The sequence below is a fragment of the Apodemus sylvaticus genome, chromosome X, assembly GCF_947179515.1.
Source record: "Apodemus sylvaticus chromosome X, mApoSyl1.1, whole genome shotgun sequence".
Classification (NCBI taxonomy): Eukaryota; Metazoa; Chordata; class Mammalia; order Rodentia; family Muridae; genus Apodemus; species Apodemus sylvaticus.
Genome location: NC_067495.1, coordinates 26,670,987 through 26,692,847, shown reverse-complemented (window position 1 = coordinate 26,692,847; position 21,861 = coordinate 26,670,987). Strand labels below are relative to the sequence as shown.

At 37.6% G+C, this 21,861-nt stretch overlaps 1 protein-coding gene across 2 annotated transcripts in view; it reads right to left on the bottom strand.

Moving 5' to 3' along the window:
• Nucleotides 1–7,012: 7,012 nt before the first annotated feature.
• Glra2 (glycine receptor alpha 2) overlaps nucleotides 7,013–21,861 on the bottom strand; it is a 222,396-nt gene continuing 207,547 nt past the window's right edge. For both annotated transcript variants that reach the window (XM_052171530.1, XM_052171528.1), the window contains exon 9: nucleotides 7,013–7,291. In XM_052171530.1, coding sequence (XP_052027490.1) covers nucleotides 7,013–7,291 — 279 coding nt within the window. The remainder of the gene's footprint in view (nucleotides 7,292–21,861) is intronic.

Sequence of the window (21,861 nt, the reverse complement as noted above, 5' to 3'; positions counted from 1 at the left end):
TATCAGGTTAATCCCCATCTGCAATGGGATGAGGTAGACATTATGATAGTTGGTGCTATCTTATGTCCTGGAACATTGAACATAAAATACAGAGACTTTGAATTCAGATGTGACTCCATAAATCATGTCTTTATGACCATGCCATCTGCCTTCCAGCAACATGGAGAATCATGTGGAATTAGAACTTAAAAAGAATTGTCCACCACATAATTTTCTCTTTCTGGAGAATAGAAAGAAAGCGGGGTAGAAATCAGGGGATTGTGATTCTAAGCCCAAAGGTCACATTCACCTGTCACTTTACCCTCTCTGGGCTTTGGTCATATAAGAAATGACATAGATGCCGCTTAATAATTACACGTATTCATCTGGAGATACAGCTTAGAATTAGAATACTTGCCTACATGAGTAAGAAGTTGGGCCCACTCTCAGTACAGAAAAGCAAGAGAGTCCCAGGGCCATGAGAACACTGAAAAGGAAACATTTACTGCCCTGAAACTAGGCAGTAACACTACACAGATTCTGTTTCAGTCCTGTACTAAACTGGATATTGCATCTGCAGGACATCAGCGAGTTTTGTGTTTAAGCGAGAAAAAACCCTAAAATTTATTCTAAATGCCAGTCATTTCAAATGCTGTTTGGACTCCTTTTTACATTGTGCTTGATTTTATCAGTTAGCCAATTAAGTGCATTTTGACATGCACTACTTTTGTGTTTTCCTGAGTCTTGACTCTTTTACCTTTATAATACTTTGAAGTTATAAAATATTACACACACACACACACACACACACACACACACAAATACACTGTATCATTATCAGTTTTATCTAGAAATCACAAGAGTGATTTCATTGAACTGGAAGCTGAGAAGACTACCTAGCATTCGGGCTTCTTGAAGTGCCATGTACTCAGCAGACAAAGAAGAGGACCACTGTACTACCCTGGGTGAATGACCTGGTCAACAATCGCTACTAACTGTGGCGGGATAAGGAGAAATATGTCAGGAATTCTAGAGATCCCCTGGCGTACCTTTCAGAAATCTTCCATTTTATAATGTCCATGGCTTCTTTTAAAAGTATATGGGAAACAAGAAGAATTCAGTCCGGAAGGACCAGTCCTCTAGTGCATTGGACTCTCAGGGAGTTTCCATGGTGAACTTTGGAAAATATGTATCTAGCACAAATCTGTCCTTTTAAAAATAGCTTTAAAATCTAGTGAAATTTTTACTTCCAATTTTTATCTAATGAGGCAATAAAAGGTTCCCTAGTTCTTTCTCTAAACCTCCTGTGCAAACACTAAATTAGCTCCTTAATAAATATGAACTATGATTCACTGAACAAATGCTATATCAATTAGACAGCTCCTAAGTGCCAGGCACAGATATAGACCTTGAAAATATCACAAACAATTTTTTGTGTTGTAATCTGGAGCTACCCTTGGTGGTGTTGACCTTTGTGTGTGAGCATTTGCTTGTGTGTTGTGTGCATGCTAATTTGTGTGTGTGTGTGTGTGTGTGTGTCTGAGTGGGTCATTGATAACACAATGCCTGCAGGCCAAATCTGTTTACTACTTTTTAAAGAGAAAAGTGTTAATAGAATAGAGCATAGTCCCATGCATTTGTTACTTCACTGTTAGTGACTGTTCTTTGTTACAGTTAGCAGAGAAGAGTACTTACAGAAAAGACTCTAAGACTTTCGAGCCTTACGTCTTTTATTGACAAGTCCATACAGAAAAGGTTTGTCAACCTCTGCTCTAGGAAAGTAGTATGCCATAATGAAGGTAAATGTCCTGGGGTGAGCAATTTGTCTGTTTAAGAACTGGTAAGATGCTCCTGCTTGAAGGGAAACAACCAGGAGGGCATGATAGGATAGCAGGCTCCATCATATCATCACACTGAGGACTCTAGCTTGTTTTCTGGGTAAGACAGAAAGCCAACAGAGGCCAAATTGAGTGGTGCAATTTGCTTTTTGTCTTAAAGGGGAATTACAGTTTACTATCATCCCTTTATTTAATTTTTCTTTCTTATAATTTTCAATCTTTCTCAAGAACCGGCAGCTACTGAATTTAACTCCCCGGTATTTCTGATCCTTGCATCTGAATGGCTCTTGGTTCCATGGCTCTGAGGACATGGGGCGACAGGGAAGCTGCAATCTGACAAGGGCTTATTAAAGGCTGACCATGAGAAGGCCAACAATCAGCACACTACACAAAGGGCATTCCACAGCCTTGCTTCCCTCTTTAAATGCATGTTCCCTCACTTCGGAATCATCTGTGCCAAATGCTGGCCCCTCAACAAATAAACATTTTTTATACACAGCCTTTAGTTTGAGGGAAATGCCTTGTTTGTGATTTTTTAAAATGCATTTGCACCAAAGTGGGAAGAATGTGTCATTTCTCATGTGGAAACACATGTGACAATGTGATGGTCATTTTCCTTCCATCAGAATTGAAATATACACTGTTTAAGCTGAATTCTCTTGGTCTTGATTTCAAGCTGAGCATGTTTGTCCATTCAGTCACACAGGATGTTGTAGTCATTTTTGAAGATGTTATTCCTAGTACATACATAATTTTGAGTTATTTCTCTTAGGCATTCCCATTGTAGATATTCTATTGAATGCCCTCTTTTCCAGTTCATTTTATCGTCCAGGAGGGAGGGACATTGACTATGAGTTTACTTTCCAAGACTTTCTTTCCTTAGGTAGTTTAGTTAATGTGAAATTATTCAGGTACAAGAATTGAGAGACAAAATGTGGTAGATATTCAATATCTACTATGATAAATAATTTGACAGAAAGCTTTTGTGGTTGTACTGATTAAAGGGTATGTACTTACTGTTTGTGAATTGGCCAGCCCGGGTGGTGTAGATAGGTTCAAATACAATTGCACACATTAAAGAATGTTGATATTTTTCTGAGCACTATAATGAATATGTGGTTGTAGGGTTAATCTTTCCTTCTTTTATTTTGTGATTGATGAAAACAAGTGTTTGACTCATTCAAATTATACACTAAAAACTGGTAACAATAAAAAAAGATATGAGACACTGTTTGATGTTGCTGGACTTTCCAAACCTAATAAGCCCATATAAAAACCATGCAAACCACTTATTGGAATTACAAGCTATATGCCTAGATTGGGTAGATTTAATACTGTACAAACTTTCCCCCCACGTGTAAGGTCCCTTGCTACTTGTGGTTTCTCCTGGCCACAAGGTTCTGCTCCATCATGGCTACCTCCTCTCCATCTTTTGTCCTCCCTCTTTGCCCTCTGTCATTTTCTCCTCCTCTACCTGTCCCCACTCTCAAAAACTTCCAGTCCCACCTTTCCCCTCCACTGCCCAATCATAGGCTTTAGCCTTTATGACCAGTTAAAATGGGGAGAAGGTTCACATGAGATCCCCTGAGTACAGTTGATTGACTGCTCATAGGGGACAAATCTCTCTTGCAGCAGCATTAACATCAGAATTCCAACAGCATCAGGACAACCCCCCAACAGGTTGAAATAATTAAAAAGAGTATATGGCATATATAAGATTTAGTTTTCTCTGGCAAATTGGCTTCAGGTTTAAACTGGGAAATGAATAAATCCTTTAAAAATATTGGAATCTATTTTTTTCTTCTTCCCAAAGCTGCGATTCTGGAAGTTTGTACTATGTTTGGGTTAGAGCATGCTTTATTTTCTATTAATGGATAAAGTGAAATGTAAAATGATATTCATTTAATCTTTATTGGCAATTTTGTTTTCTGAGTTTGGTACTTCTGGTGAGTGGCAAAGATGACGAGCTTAATGTTAACCCTGTTTCAAAGGACTTTTGGAAATCTCTAGCTAGTCTGCTTTGTAACATCTCTTCAGAGCTGTGGTATTTGGCTATGCCCGAAAAACTTTCAAGTGGAAGTCATTCTGATGAGGTTTTAGAAGGCAAATAGTGGAAGCTGAAACCATGTTTTAAAGGCATTCCATTATCTGAAACCTGCAGCAGGAGGTAGGTGCCTCATGGGATTTCCGTGTTGGGGAAAAGTCATGTGACTATGTCAATTGGCAAAGCATTTTTTAACTATCATTACACATATATACTGCGCATTTAAGGCTTGACAGATATGTGGGAAACCCATGACAATACAGCCTTGTGATTAGAGGGTTTTTATCACAACCAAAGAAAGGGTATCAAGGCAGCAACCTTTCTATGATTCTTCTAGAGTCAGGTACATTTGGGGAGTAAAGTTTATTGTTTTGCCAAAGGTGGGAAAAAATGGAGAACAAAGAACAGACTCTACTTGATTGTCAAGAAAAAAAAAAAAGACATAAACCACAGCTAAGTCTTCTGAAGCGCCCTGGGCAGAGGGTATCAGAGGATATCCAATACTATATTATTCCTAATAGCACCTATTTTACAATCTGTTGGCTTTTGACAATTGACGGGTTAAGCATGGTAATAATGGATCCAACTTCATTTTTTCTTAGTAAGCCCTTTTGAAACAAACTATGCCCCATTTGAAGTTAAGTATTTAATATCACAACATTGATAGGTATCTGAGCTAGTCTCTGTTGCAAAATTCGTACTTCTGCCCACTTTGCCATATTCTTTTCAGTGAAAATGTTGCAGTATTTAAATACATTTGAAGGCCACAAACATTCACTTATGAATGAGCATCTTGAGAATATTATAGCACATCCCTTTAGTTATGGAAATTCTTCAAGGTTAGAATGAGTTAACTCTATTTCCTTCAGGTTCTCGGAATTTTTCTTTTATCTTAGATTCCCATTCCTCCAGTTGATCTTTCAAGCTTCACTTCACTGTCAGATTTTATTGTTCTTCTGTGGCTTGGAAACTTTCCATGTCTCACATAAAGTACCCAGTTTTAAATTTTCTTCACAGTGGTTACTGCTAATGCCCCTCATCTCCCCATGCCCACATGTGTGTGTGTGTGTGTCTGTCTGTCTGTCTGTCTCTGGCTGCCTCTCTTTCTGTCTTTGTGTCTCTCTCAGTGTGTCTTTGCTTCTGTTTCTTGCTGCCTCTGAAAATCTGCCTCTGTCTTTGTCTTTGTCTCTCCCTCTCCCTCTCCCTCTCCTCCCCTCCTCCTCCCTTCCCCTTCTCTCCCTCTTGCCCTTCCCCTCCTCCTCCCCTTCCCCTTCCCTCTCCCTCCCTCTCCCTCCCTTCCCCTTCCCCCTTCTCTCTCTCTCTCTCTCTCTCTCTCTCTCTCTCTCTCTCTCTCTCTCTCTCTCTCTCTCTGTCAGTTTGTGGTAGAGTTTTACCATATAGCTTTCCTGGAATTTGCCATGTAGTACATTGCTGGCCTTCGACACTTGATAATCTGTCTCTGACTCTTCTTCCTGAGTCATTGCAGGCATGTGTCACTCCCCCCAACCCAATTCCATATTTCTAGAATAAAAAATAAGCATCAGTGATATAATATCTATTATTCTATTATGTTCATTAGGCAAAAGTTCACAGCCTCCCTCCTCATCCTCCAATTCTTATATCCTTTTGTTTCTTCCTATAGAATGTTCTTTGAGCCTTGAGGATGAAGTATTAATAAGAGTGTGGAAGGAATTTTATGTTGTATATGATCATATTTGATTGTGTATATGTATAAAATTCTCAAGAATAATATAAATTATAAATAAAAAGAAAAATAGTATATTAGCTGTATAAATGATTCAAGTTTATGAGAAGATCACACAAAAACTTTACATTTTAGTACAAAATTTGAAAGACTCTGGACAACTTAGTGGCACACTTATCTTTATTGAAACTGAACAAATGCTTTTTTAAAATAATCCCTTTTACAGCACATGTAAAATGTAATTTTTTCCATATATTTTTACAGGTTGTCTTTTGAGTAAGCAAAAATACATCTTTTTTTTTTCTTACTTAAAACATGTAGCCAGGATTCAAACCGCGTAGCTCTGGTACCAAAAAGGCAACGGGTTATGAAAATCACAGTACAGTTTTAAAGTTTTTAAGTTAATCAAGGATATTTAAAATGATCTTTCACTTTGATTGAAAGTACAAATTACAGGTCAGTCAACATTAGGACTAGTAGTTACAGCTACAATGAGGGCAGAAATGGGAAGATTGCACTAATCTGAGCTACACCAGTCACAACACACCATCTCCATAAACACTGTAGCTTAGCAGCAGCAATAGTTACACTTGGGCACTTAAAGTCACACGTAAATACAGCCAAAGTGAAAAAAATATACATAGTATGCTAACTTGATCTAAAACAAAATGAGCACTTGTTTTAAGAGGATATACCAGCAAATCAATTACACAACGCACAATGAAACCCCCAATTTACATCTAGGAAAGAAAAATAATATCAAAGTGCACACCTACACAGACAGTAGAGTAGAAATCTGTTCTTTGTCATTTGTGTTTATCTTGTTGTTTTCTGGATATGTAGAAAGAATTTACAACCCACAAAAGGATTTCTTGGGTGAAACACTAATTACAGACATTGTAAATATCATAGCTCAGGAGGCTTGTTTTAAAAACGAGGCAGCATTTTCCTGAAAAAGTTTGGTCCTCAATTTACTATAGACTAGTCGCTATTGTCAGATGGTACGCAATTTCAGTGTGTGTGTGTCTGTGTGTGTGTGCGCGTGCACTCGTATGGGCGCACACGCATGCCTATGCACGCACAGGCACACATTAAACTAACCTTTCAGAACCAAGGACTCATCAAATCAAATCATAAGATAATCAGCCCTCGAGAACTTGACCTTGCACATCATGTCTGAGTGATGTGTCATCTGAAAGAACAATGCTATAGACTATGGATGGGAGTTATGCTCATGTGATTCTGCAACACCTTAATTTTGTACAGTTTTCTTCATTGCCCATAGAACCTGTCTTTTTTCATGTAGGTGCCAGAAACCCCACCCTCATGATTTCCCTCCCCCCACCCTCAATGCTGTTCTCTGTCGAAGCGATATAAAGACACTATTACTGTGTATTTACAAGCACAACAATTAGGCAAGAAGGTCCCAGGATCAATAGGGTACATCTATTTCTTGTGGACATCTTCATGCCGAATGATCTTGTATGTGATCCAGTAAAAGATGTTGAAAATGAGGAAGGCCAGTGGGAAGGCAGCTCGAGATATGGTGTCAATTCTTTTTGCCCGATCCACAAACTTCTTCTTGATAGCATCTGCATCTTTTGGGGGTTGTGGAAGTGGGTTGGCAGGCGTAGCTTTGACAGCTGTGCCATCTTTCACTTGGAGGCAGTGACCCATCCCATAGCCACTGAAGTTAAAACGACTTTCACGAGTAACATCTTCTTCCTGGTAGAATAAAGACAGGAAGCACAGTCAGTCAATTTTGATGGAAGGCTCCTTAGAATTATAAGGATGAATTATTGTTAACTCTTAGTGTAGGAGGTTCTTGAAATAGGAAGTGCTCTTTTGAGTTCAATTCAATTATTTATAGCACGGATATAATTCATTAACTTTTCAAGTGGAGAATTATATATAAAAACAATGACTTTGTGATTATTTTAATTAATCAGCAAACACCAAGACCTCTGCTATAATCAGTATTAGGTTTTATAAATCGTGTTAACCAATCTATAGATTTGATTAGACTGTTTTAAAACCAGTTTCCAAAATTCTAGTATTATACTAAAAATATATGAAGTATATCATTCATTCATTTCTTCATCAATTTCTTCTTTCTCCCAGAACACCTTTTCTGAATTACTGTTATATACCTGTCTCTGAGTCAAGAACTTTTAGTACCATGACCCCACTTATGGTTTGGTTATTTAATTAACATTTGATTTACGATGAATCCCTTAATTATACTGTTTCTCCTATGGCCCCCTGGTTCACTTCAGCTATACAGTGATATTGTACATTCATCATTTTGTTATGCATATCTGCAGCATGGACAGTGTTTCCAGTATTGATTTTTAGCATTGATTCTTCAGCCAGTAAGAATCTTTACCGTAGTTAAGCATAGCATTTCAGTCAATGCCGGTGGGGTTTTATGCTGATTATTTCTTCACAAATTAGATGCAAGACAGAAAATAGTTTTTATCACTTGGTCTGAAAGGAAAATCACCTTAGAGACAAATGGGATCAGAGTGTACAGTTGAGTCAAAAGAGGGAATCAATTGGTGGAATTTAATGACTTACTTGATACCAACTTATCTATAAATAGTCACGGATCAAATTATCTTCCCTTTTAGCTAGCTTACTTCTTACTTCTATATAATCCTCTGCTGCACTTTTAAGCTTACCTAATAATGGTAAGGGTGTGTTTCCCAAAATACACAAAAACTTGTATTTTACTTATCATTGTTAACTACATGTCTGTAGTAGTTACATATAAAAAGTATGCCAAAAAGTATGCCAAACTTTGAACATATCATAAATGTAAGCTCATCTGTATCCCAAATGGAGTGAGGACAGATTGTACCTAGTGCATTCAAATGAGGTTTTAAAGTCACAGGAGGACCTAGATAAGTAGAGGCAAGAGTAGATATTTTTAGAGTACTTCATTGAGTACAAAATGGAGAGAGAGCCATGCATGATTAAAGAGACAGGTAAGCACCCCAGAATGGTTAAGATAGATTCATGTATTCAGATGATCCATTGCAGAAGTCAGGAAGAAAAACAGATTGACTTCCATGTGTCTTACGTATCCAGATTAGTACTTATCGAGATATGCTACTTCCCTCTAAGAGAAATACATGCTGCTGGAAAATGAATAATAGAGCTCTGTAGAGTCCTTCAAACCTTGGTTTTATCAACACTGCCCATTGTGATAAAGTACCATTGGTGATAAAGCCCTAAACATGGTTAAATATGCCATTGCAACTTGGCAATGACTTAAATTTTGAGCTAGAGAGCTAGCTGGTGTGGGAAATTGTTAGGTACTTCATTCCATATATATGTATATATGATCCCTAGGAAAGTCAGATTAGGAAACAGAAGACTCACTCATTTGATAATTAGTTATTCATTCATGTTTGTGTTTTTTATTACTGTTCTAGAATTTCATACATGAGTGCAGCATTTTCACCTCACACTTCCCCACTTGAACTTCTCCCATAAGCTCTTCTCGAATTCATGACCACTTTGTCTCTAATGACTATTGTTATGTGTGTGTGTGTGTGTGTGTGTGCATAAATCCATTCTGCTGACTCTGTCTAGTGTTGTTCATGTGTACACAAGTCTAGGGATGACCATCTGGGACTGGATAACTTATTGAGGGGTCATCCATGAAGATTGATTCTCCCCCTCTTAGCAGCCACCAATGGCCTATAGCTCTTCATCTAGAAATGAGGCCTTGGGAGATTTCCCATATTCATTTTGGGATATCAAGTTGTTTTGTCATTGTAACGTTTTCTTTAGGTGATTACAGGTTTAAGATTTTTTTTTAACCAGTGAAGCTCTCTATCAGACATAAAGTATACTATTTATCAGCAGATGTCCTGATCCTCTGGCTTATTGGATCTTTCTACCTCCTCTTGTGTGAAATCCCCTGAACCTTATGTATGAGCGTTATGTTGCAGATGGATCTGTTGGGAGTAGATAACTCGGGGCCATTTACTTGCTCTATGCCTTCTGACCAGTTGTGTAATAGTCTTCATTTACCACAAAATGGAGTTTCTTTGATGAGAGGTGAAAGGTACACTTAGCTGTGGTTGTAAGAATACATGTTTAAAGTGTTACTGGGAATCATACTGGCTTATGGAAGTGAGAGTAGTAGGTTCTCTTCTAGAATCCATAACGTTGTCGCCCATGAGTAGCTGCCCTTGTTTACAGTACCAGGCATGAATTCTTCATCTTTCTTATCAAAAAACGACTCTAGTGCAATCAATAAGGAAATTAATTATAGCCTTTAATCAGTCCACTTATAATTACAATGAATCAGGCCTAAGTTCTTCTAGAAAGTAATTGCAAAACTGCTACTTTATACAGCCTTCCCTCCTTACTGTGATTCCTGCTAGATTATCCTATAGAAGTTAATTTAATGACCAATGTGCCACAGCTTACTAAAAGCAAATGAAGCTTTCATTCAGCAACTAATTGTTGAGTGTTGATTTTGTGTCAAGAATTCAGCTAGATTTTGTGAGACAGTTAATGTATTTGGAGGTTAGGAGCTCTACTTGTATAGATTTTTAGAATGCAAGGGAAAAGATAATCTAAAGATATTATCTTACATAGAATCTGGCAAAGAATATTCAGCCTGACATCTGAGTTGTCCCATGTGCACAACTGTATAAACTCAGTAATAAATGGCCAAACTGGGCTCAGATTGAAATACTATATGGTTTCTTTCAAAATGTGAATGACTTAGACATCCTTATCACTGTAGCAGCTTGCTTATAGGAGGCCTTCTTCTGACCCCACCTCCATTCCCTGGAGAGTCTGCCTCTTGATGAAGACCCAGCTTATCTCTTTCTCTCTCAGCCTTACCATCTAGCCCATCTCCATTCCTTTTCCAGTCACAGATCCTAGAAACACTTTTTACCAGGAATTCACAATAGCCATACCAGTCTGGAACATGGGTAGGAGATTTTCAAAACCCTTTCTATTCTCTATTATGATCTCCAGAGTTGGTCCCATAGCAGCCTGCCTGCAGGGGGCCCTTCTACCACTCTACATTCATTCCCTGGGGTCTCCACATCTTGGTATGGACCCAGGGTTCCCTTTACTCTTTCCAGAGGCCCCTCTTAGGCGCTCATCCTATCCTGTCTCCATTTCTTTCTGTCACTCATCAACCCATAGAAGCACTCTCTACTAGAGACCACAGCCACTATAATTGCCTAAGAATGCAACATCTACCCCCCAAAGACAAGACTAGATTATCTACACCAAGAAACACGTCAAACATCATAACTCCAGATGCATAGACCCCGGGGCCAAAACACAAATATGAGCAGCAGAGTGGATACATCCCGAGAAATGCAATATAGCTGAAGCAAAATAGCAATTATGAATATATTCAAGGATGATAAAGAGAATGATACGAGTAAATTCCTCAATGAAGTCTCTAAAAGCAGTTTAATTAAATAATGAAAAGAAGACATAAAAATCAGAACTTAACAAAGAAATAGGGTCACTAAAGAAAACCCAGATTAAAATAAAGCTGAAAATAAAAAGTTTCAGATGTCAGCTTCACCAACAGATTATAATTCGTGGAAGAAAGTCTCTCAAGTGTTGAAGACAAGTTAGAAGACATGGATAGCTCATTCAAAGAAGAGGTTAAATCGGAAAGTGTGTGAATTGTTTAACTGATTCAAAGTTACAATGTTCTAAATATGGAGTAAACATGTGTGTTAGCTATCACAGAGCTTTCATAACTGTCTGAAGACTTCTTTCATGCAAGAAAGGGGCAGTGCATGTGTTATAAGGAGGGGACCTACGCATCATATTGGTTGTAGGCAACCTCAGGTTTTCTAACTACTATAATTTAAGGTAGGGAAACTAGAGATAGTTTGTTACTACAGGGGAAGCACTTCTCAGGATGAGAGTGAGTAGTGAGCAGGGACAATGTCTCCGTTCAACCATGTCTAACTACAGTTAACCAGAATGGGAGTGATATAAACATGCTATGGAGATCCAGACTGGGATTGGAATATTTGGGTCTTAGAATTTGCTGGGAGAAGGTTTATAAACTGTTGATCTCAAGCAGTTTACTTATGTTTTTCAGACCACAGATGTGTCATGCCAGAAATGTGAAGATTGCACTAGAACCATGGATCCCTGCTGCAGGTGCTTGATGTTTATGCAAATATGATCCTTTATGCCTCTCCTTACATTCTCTGCAAGACCAGTTGGGTAAGATAGTCCAGGAGTCAGAATTTAGGATCTGCAGGTTTTATCTAGTTATTCTAATGTAAAAGTTTCGAAACCACTGGCTTTCATGAATTCTAATGTCTGACTCTAAAACGTAGAGCAAATTGTTTATTAGTAAATTGTATATTAGTAAAATTAATTTTCAAATGAAAGCAACCCTTCACCATACCTTTCTCTTTATCTGTCCAAGATTATTGTGCTTTTCTTCTTTCCCTGACTACAGAATTTCACAAATTTCTATCCTCCCTTTTAGGACTATTTAGAAATTCATAAGGAAGCATATATCACCACTTGAATGCTATAGTATTTAAGTTCCTGAGTTCTGAAAAAGATAGGAGTAGTTAGCTAGTAACATGGTTTTAGCACATAAAACAAACAAATAAAAAGGCTTAAATATGCACATCCATGTTTCTTTTCAGACTGGCTCATTCATAGAATCTCTCTAGCCTTTCCACTCACACTGCAAATGGACAGCTAAAGAGATTAACTCAAGTACCAGGGGTAGAATAGAAGGATACCTGGTTTGAATAGCATTATTTTACACATCTTCATGCAAACTGTGGGCATTTAATAGAAACTTGGTGAATAAGGAGCAAGGTGAAATTTTCAGAGAGTTCCCTTATACGTGGACACTATTTTGTCATCCATTCAACAGTTTTTCAAATATTCTTCTGAGTATACTTTTGGTTAATTAAATCAGTTCTTTAAAATATGCTGCCACAAAATTTATCTGTTGTAGTGGGGAATTATTCACCCAATTCTTGATCAATAGGCAATATGAATACTAGGTTATGGGTCTTCTTGTTTACTTTTGTGACTTGTTCAGTGCTTTTAAAATTAGAGAAGCTTAATCTACCCACACCAAAGGATATAGTTTTGATTTTGAAAAGCATAATGGCAATTGATTTGGATATTTGTTGTAACACTAAATGGCTTAGGTTCAGAATTAAATGTTTTGGCAGTATGGCAAGATTCCTATGTGGGGGAAATGGAGACCAGTCTTTTACTGAGTCAGGGGTAAACTGAAGCTGAAATAAAAATCAATTTGTATGTATGACCTGTAAATATGCCAACTAATGTAAGTCAGACCCCCCCAGTTAGGAAGGAATTTTTGGCACAGCTCCCTCTTTTTTTTAATTAGGTGGGAACTATTTTTGCTAATCCCCCATCTTCAATTACTGAGCTTCAAACACCAAACACCTCTAGCTTCCCTGTTTCATTCTGTGCTGATCAGTAGCATTTTTATAGAAACTGACTCATCTGGTGGACCATTGAATGTATTCATTTGCTATCTCCTGCACTGATAGCATCTCCAATTTGTCTGTTGTAGAAACGACAGTTTTGGCACTGAAAATCATTAGAGATTTATTGCTATTATTGTTTATTTTGTGCATCTGTTTTTACATGCCATTAAATGTGCCTGTTCTTGCATTGGCAATAAATTGAATCTGAAGCTGTCCAGAATTACAGCACAGTGAACTTGTTATAATGAAATGATTTCAATATAATTTAAAAAAAAATGGCACTTAAGAAAATACTGTAGTGAGCCGCATGCCATAGAAAGCAAAAATGGAAGATTTCTAAATGCTGGGGTAGGGGAAATATCTTTTCTTCACATTCCACACCTGTATCTAGTGTCCCTTCTGCTATAACTGGAAATGTCTCAGTTGGAACTCAAGGCTAGTGTGTCTCAATCAACAAAAGGACATAATGGAGTCTCTAGCCCTCCTTAGGAAATTGTGTGAATCCAACCACAATTAATTTTCAGTGACAAAATTCTCCTAAAATGATGGCTAGATGATGTTTAGCTTAATTATAAGCCTGGATATTTTTATTGCCTCAAGAATTATTTTTTCAATTTGGATGGAACTTCCATTCCTTCCTCTATATTGTAAGTTCTTATGAATTGATACATATGAATAATAGATGAATATAATGTATTGATTATGACATATTATGCACTTATATATGTAGTCTGCTTCATTGGGAGACCAACCTTGTAAACCACAGGAGACATTGTGGCCAAGAGATGCTACATGGTTTTGAAATCCTATACTATTAATAAATGGTAAAGCTGAGATTCAAGGCCAAGATGGTTTGAATGCACACTATATGATTTGGAAGACACTAGAAGTCTTTGATTTTGTGAACTTTTGTCTATATCAAGTCCCAACTGATTTACTTTCACAATTACAGATGATGAGTCTGACTAAGATTTTCAAAAAAAGTTGAAATTAATAATATAATTATTATCCATTGTTACTTAATGATAGGTGGTAAAATAAATCAGTATTTTCAGCCTTTTGTACAAATTATGAAAGAAGTTTTCCACAGGATACTAATACCCAGGGGCCATTTATTTTTTCAATAGAGAATATTGATATAATTGCTTTAAAAAATACAATCTTACTTTGTGACCCAGGCTCATCTTTAATGTCAGAGTCTTCTGACTCAGTCTACCAAATGTTGAGATTATATAGCTGCCCCACTATGTCCTCTTATTATTGATTTTTGAAGAAGAGATTTCTGAGCTTCATTTATAAATTACATGTCATTTATTTATTTATATTTTCAGTAATATTTATTGAACTTTTATTATGTGGAAGGCAAATGGTAAGGAGAGGGCAGTAATTAAGAAGACAAAAATCTCTGCTTTTTCTGAATGTTTGTATTCTATTGGGGAAAACAGTAGTTAACCAAAACTATATTCACAGATTCATGTAACATATACCTATACACATGCAAAAATTCACCTGCACATTTCTAAAACGGAATTCAAATTGTCAACATCAACTTCCAAGGACAAATCAGCAACTTACAGACTGAGAAAACAATCTTCTCTAACCCTATATCCAATAGAGGGTAATATCCGAAATATGTAAAGAACTCAGTAAGCTAACCTCCAAAATAAACAAACAACCCAAACAATAATTGGGGTATAGAACTAAACTGAGAATTCACAACAGAGGAATAGCAAATGGCCAAGAAGCACTTAAAGAAATGTTCAAAGTCCTTAATGATCAGGGAAATGCAAATTAAAATGACCCTGAGATTCCACCTTATATCAATCAGAATGGCTAAGATCAAAACCTCAGGTGACCACACATGTGGGTGAGGATGTGGAGAAAGAGAAACACTCCTCCACTGCTAATGGGATTGTGAATTGGTACAACCACTCTGGAAATCAATCTGGCAGTTCCTCAGAAAATTAGAAATAGATCTACCTGAAGACCCTCTTGGGCATATACCCAAAAGATGCCCCACCATGCCATAGAAGCATGTGTTCCACTATGTTCATAGAGGCCTTTGTGATAGTCCAAAGCTGGAAACAACTCAGATGTCCCACGACAGAAGAATGGATACAGAAAATGTGGTTCATTTACACAATGGAGTACTACATGGCTATTAAGAACAAGGTCATAAATGAGTTTTGCAAGCAAAGGGATGGAATTTGATAATATCACCCTGAGTGAGGTAACTCAGACCCAAAAGGACATGCATGGTTATGTACTCACTAATAAGTGGACATTAGCTAAAAAAGTACAGAATACCCAGGATACAGTCCATAGAACTCAAGAAGGTTAACAACCTGAAGGGACAATGTGAGAATGCTTCAATCTATACACTAGCTGGTCTGAGGCCCCTGACACATCTACAGCAGAGGACTGCCTAGTTTGGTCACAGTGAGGGAAGATGCACCTAATCCTTGAGAGACTTGAGACCCCAGGGAGTTGGTAGGCCTGGAGATTGGGGCTGGGGGGGGGGGGAATGTGCTGGGAACATCCTCTAGGAGATGGGGGTGGGGGTGGGGTGGGGAAGCGAGGAATGGGATGAGGAACTGTCAGAGAACAGACAGGGTGGGAGATAAAGACCAGACTGTAGAAACAAAGATTAATGATGATAATGATAATAATAAGAAAATCACTAGATGGGTGATAGTACCAGTCAGTGAGAAAGAAGACAGTAAAAGAAGATCAGTGTGTACTGAGGAAAAATATGATGAAAATGCTTTAGGCCGATTCACCTGGAGGCATATATATACTTGGCTACATGTTAACTCATGACTGCCCATCTTCCTACCTAAAACTCTTTTCAAGAAGACATCCCAAATATGATTTATGGTAAATGTCAACTTTTAATCAAAACAGTTAAAGTTTAAAATTTACATATTTTTCACATTTTGTTTATATTTCTTTCTTTTAGCTAGAACAACTTTTGCAAATGTTCATGGATTCAAGATAAATCCATTATGGTGCTGAAGATCACTTAATGTTCAGCTGAACATTCAAATACTTTATAAAGTAGCTGCCCCTTAAATCCTTTGGGTAGAATCCCATAAACTTATCCTGGAGATCCCTCCGCTGGTAATGGGAGGCTGTATCTCTTCTTAAATGGGCCTTTGACTTGCTTCCTTTTTTTCTGTTTCAAAGTTTACATGCTAGTTTTTATTAGATTTTTTTATTTACATTTCAAATGTTATGCCCTTTCCTCGTTTCCCCTCTGAAATCCCCCTATCCTTTTCCCTCTCCCCCTGCTCACCAACCCACCCACTCCTGCTTCTCTGACCTGGCCTTCCCCTACACTGGAGCAATGAGCCTTCTCAGGACCAAGGGCCTCTCCTTTCACTGGTGTCCCACCAGGCCATCCTCTGCTACATACGTAGCCATGGGTCCCTCCATGTGTACTTTTTGGTTGGTGGTTAAGTCCCTGGGAGCTTGGGTTACTGGTTAGTTCATATTGTTGTTCCTCCTATGGAGCTGTAAACCCTTTCAGCTGTAAATCCTTTCTTTAGCTCCTCTGATGGGGACCCTGTGCTCAGTCCAATGGTTGGCTGAGATGATCCTCTTCTGTATTTGTCAGGTACTAGCAGGGTCTCTGAAAACAGCAATATCAGGCTCCTGTTAGCAAGCACTTGTGGACATCCACAATAGTGTCTGGGTTTTGTAACTGTATATGGGATGGATCCCCAGGTGGGGCCGTTTCTGGATGGTCTTTCCTTCAGTCTCTGCTCCACAATTTGTCTCTGTATTTCCTCCCACGGGTATTTTGCACCCCATATAAGAAGGACCAAAATATCCACATTTTGGTCTTCCTTCTTAAGCTTCATGTGGTCTGTGAATTTTATATTGGCTTCTAATTGACAGAATGTGATTAAACTAACAATAAATAATTTCAGTAGCTTGGTCAGAAGAAGACACTGGCATTTCATTCTGGTTTGCTAGAATGTATACTTAGACCTTTGAGTCTCTATGTCAGTTGTCTAGCTGCTTTGAGACAATTAAAGTATATAAAAATAATGAGCTCATGTGTAGAGATCAAATATACAATGTCTGACACTAGGTAAGAAGAGAAAGCTATCTGCCCAGCTCCTAAGTGTTTCAGCTCCTTCTACCATCTGACTGCACCCAAAATCATACCCTAAGCTGAAACGACTCATGCAGGACCTTCCAAATTCTTGATACATGGCCACTGTGAGAAACAAAGAGATATATACTGTTATTTTAAGTCATTAAGACCTGGGGTGATTTATCATATAGTAATAAATAGCTATATACATAATCAATAGTATCCTGCAAACCTAAATATTAGCATTGTCTCTAGGACCAGATGCCACGAAGAAGCTGGAACAGGCTCCGGAAGATGGTTGGAAGACTGGAAGAGGAAGGAAGTACTTATTGTTGCCATTTAGGGAAAGGAGGACAGTTCACTCACTTTATCCTGTGCTAACATGAAAAATAGAAAATGTATATTGTAAATCTGATGATCCAGCTAAAGAGATTTCCAGATGGAATATTATGGGTATTAAATGTGCAGCTAGAAGTTAGAAGATATATAAAGGATAAATAGTGGGTCTGTAAGATCTCTGTGTTAAAGCTAAAGAAATATCTAAATAAATGCCTTATGACTTCATTTCAACTGACAGCAAGACTTACTAGAACTTAGTAGATTATGCCTGGAAGATTCTGTCCTTCTGCTAACTAAGAACACTGAGGATGTTTGCCACAGAAGCCTTATACAGAAGGAACCTGTGGTCAAGAAAGTTAGCTTTCTTTCTGTTTTTAAGTTATTGTCTCACTGAATAACCCAGAGTTTCCACAGTCTCACAATCCTTATGCCCAGTCCCTGCTGTGTATGGAATACAGGTGAGCACCCCCATGCCTGTTAAAGAAAGGCTTATCTTTAATTGACAAATAATAACCATATGGATTTATAGAGAATAATATAAGGTTTTGATAAATGTATCACTTGGAAGGTTTGCATCAAGTTAAATCATCCTGTAACATAGTTATCATTTTGAGGGATAACAGCACATACATAGTTTTCTTAGCCATTTTGAAATATGTAACACATTATTTTAATTTAAGCATGCTGTGCAGTACATCTCTAAGATCTGCTCTTGTCAAACAGATACTGGGCTTATCCTGAAGAGATTTGTGGATATGGCTTGTGTGTAATGATGTGAATTATAAATTGATATCCTCAAAGCTCCAACAGGTAAGAGAATTCCATCTGCTTGCCTTGAAAGCAACAAAGACGATAGAAAATGAAAGGACTTCTTTGAGCCCTTAATCTTCTGTTGGTGGGGAAAATAGTTTAAAAGATCGACTTAGTTACAAACAAATGTTGTGTCTTAGCAAGAAACACCACTCAAATAACAGAATAAGTCCTCAGAGAACAGAGAGGAAAACCAGAGGAAACAACTCCGAAGGATGTATTCCTAGTCAGGGACTTGCTAACCCCAGCTTTTCCATATTCGAGAATTCCCACCAATCAATGATTGCTATGTATCAACTTATTTTCCCTGATTTTGAAGAGAAGTGTAGCAGTGTGTGTATCTCCATATTGTCTGTTGGATATTCTCAGCAGATCTTTCAGTTCTCAGGTCACAAGGTTTCATAAAAAGTTCTGCTCACAGGGCTTAAGCTGAGGTGTCTTCTCTAAGGTAAAGGGACTATCCTGAGTTTTAAAATGTGTTTTAATTCAATAACTGCATTCACCTCCTGGCTGAAGGCTTCTTATACACTATCAATTAGTTTTTCTTATGTAGAAAATAGCAATGTTAACGAAAACAGCCAAAGAAAAACAGCTTTCTAGTTTACTATTCATGTAGGTGTGTATTTCTTTGGTCATTGAGACTAAAGCACAAGTATGATCTCTGTGCCTGAGAGAAGTGGATTTTGACAAGAAGCGTACTGGAGAAGAATTTGTTAAAGATGACTTCCATCACATCTTCCATGCATATATTTTCTTTGATGAGACTTTGAAACTCTTCCTGCAGAGTGTTAGGGATCTTTATTCCCACATACTGAGTTGGGAAAGCCTGTGGCATTCTTCTAACTGAAAGAATGCAGTAGGATGACACTTTATGAATTCCCCCGATAGTGTGCAAAAAGAGAAAGAGCTTCTGCCTGTTCTATGGCTCATCTGTGCTTGGTCTCAGGAGCTAGCATATAAAAAGCGCCACTACCCTGCAACTGCCATGTTAATAGGAACCTAAGGTGTGTGGTAAGGTCAAATATGGGCATTCTAATTAGCAGTCCTAGTCCCAGGAGCTCCCAATCTAGACACCTGACATGTGAGTTAATAAGTTTACAGATGCCTAACTCCCAGTTGTCAAGTAAGAGACAGCCTTTGAGGCTTCCAACTGAGACTTCATAAATCTTATAGCAGCAAAAAGTCACCCTTATCCTGCTCTTTCCAAACTCCCAAACATAACACTGTATAGATTGTTTGTATCATTAAGTATGAAGTGATTTATAACACCAAGTTACTGTAACAGGATGTTTGGGTCATTGTTGTGCCAATTTTTCATTTTTAATGGCTATTATTTAGTCTTGACATAAAATAACATTAGAAACATTGTGAAAATGTAGGCATGAGTGTGTCCCTGAATAAATGCTGTTTTTTATATTTAAATGTTGGTTGTCCAGTGCCAAATGGCCAGCCCTAAAAATGCACATATAAGTAATATTATAAGATTGAAATTATATTTAGGAATATATATGCATATGCATATACATATATGCATGCAAAAACAATTAGTGGAAAAAGAGGCCATGGATTTGAAAGAGAGTGGGGAGGGGCATATGGGAAGGTTTGGAAGGAAGAAAGAGAAGGAAGAATGTTGTAAATATAATCTCAAAAATAAAAATAAAATATAAAACCACCCAAAATAGACATAAAAATCACAATCTCTAGAGTTGTATAGATGGTTCAGCAGTTAAGAATGCTTACTGCTCTTGTAGATGACAGAACATCAGTTCCTAGCTCCAGCCCTATTGGGTGGCTCACAACTGGCTGTAACTCCAGTTCCAAGGAATCTAATGCCCTGTAGTCTCTGAGGGCACCTTCATGCATGTGGTGCACATAATCTATCTGTCTCTCTCTGTCTCTGTCTCTGTCTCTCTGTCTTTCTCTCACACACACATGCACACACATTCATAAAAATCATAAGCAAATCTTTTTTGAAACCACATTCTAAATACAACATTGATGAAATTGTTCTGTAAGCCATGGCAGGTAATCTGGCCTCTTGGAGATGAGCTGGCTGTATCTTTCCTTAGCTTTTGGAGGCTCAGCATCATTGCCTTGGGCTCCAATATTAACCTTATTAGAGGAATTATACTACTGAAGAACTAATGCTTTTTGGATAGGGAATGTTAACTCCTGCTCAAAAACTACACATCTTGCTTCACCTCTATAATTGTGCCACAGAAGAATCAATGTCATAACCTGATAATATTTTCAAGGTAATAATTTCCAAGAATCACATTTTACTTAGCAGCCAATCTCTGTTATAAAATAAATCACAAGTGTGTTTCTTTGTGAAATACATATCTGAGCTGCACAAAAGATATAAATTTGTGTGTAATCTCTTTGATATTGGATTCCGAACTGGGTTTCTAATATATACTTCGTAAATCCATGGTAAGTCCTTGTTGATTGCCTGGTGGATTCTTTTTTTTAACAGTGTAGATAGACTTTCCTTTTGCTACTAAACCTTAGTTCACTTAATTCCAAATTTGACCCACATAAAGTGATTTATACTCAACCCTTTTTATAACATTTATGTTCCATATAGTTAAATGTGATCACAGTTTAAATATTCTAGTATGAAATACTCTAAACTACAAAGGAAAATATGTACACATAAATATTAAGGCAGATTTATAGGTGAAGACTGTAAGAGAATATAAACAGAAGTGACTGACTATGCTCTTTAAATACTTTAGACATTCCAATATAAAATTATCAGTAAGAGGTAAAACTTGGCATGGTAATATCTGTAAGAATTAAGACCAGGTAATGGGATCAATATCCATTTTTTGTTTACTTTGTTCAGTAAAGTAACTGTCAAAGAGACCAAGAGAGAGAGAGACAGAGAGAGAGACAGAGAGAGACAGAGAGAGACAGACAGAGAGAGACAGAGAGAGACAGACAGAGAGGGACAGACAGAGAGACAGAGAGGGGGGAGAGAGAGAGAGAAATTTAAATATTTTGTAGTTATGATTGGCAGCTTCTTTTATCTTTATCCACCAAAACTTTCATTGTACCCAGAACTTCCACTTCGAGGATGCTGCAACCATCCATTCTACTTATCAATCAATGCTAATCAATGCTAATGTTTAATAAAGAAACGCTTGCTGGGCAGTGGTGGTGCACACCTTTAATCCCAGCACTCTGGGAGGCAGAGGCAGGCAGATTTCTGAGTTTGAGGCCAGCATGTTCCACAGAGTGAGTTCCAGGACAGCCAGGGCTACACAGAGAAACCCTGTCTCGAAAAAACCAAAGAAATTAAATAAGTAAAAAATAAAAAGAAACTCTTATAATAAAGTAAGCACTGGAAATACAAAGATAAATAATAACCACCTTTAAACATTGGTTATTGTTTTTAAATATGAAGATTTATAGATTATCTAAATAGAGTATGAGAGATTATTGATACACAAAGCCAAAGATATGGGATATTCAAGTGAGCATTAATTATCCAAAGCTTTCAAGGGTATTTATGGTACTAATGCTAATTTATGCAAGGCTATATGTAA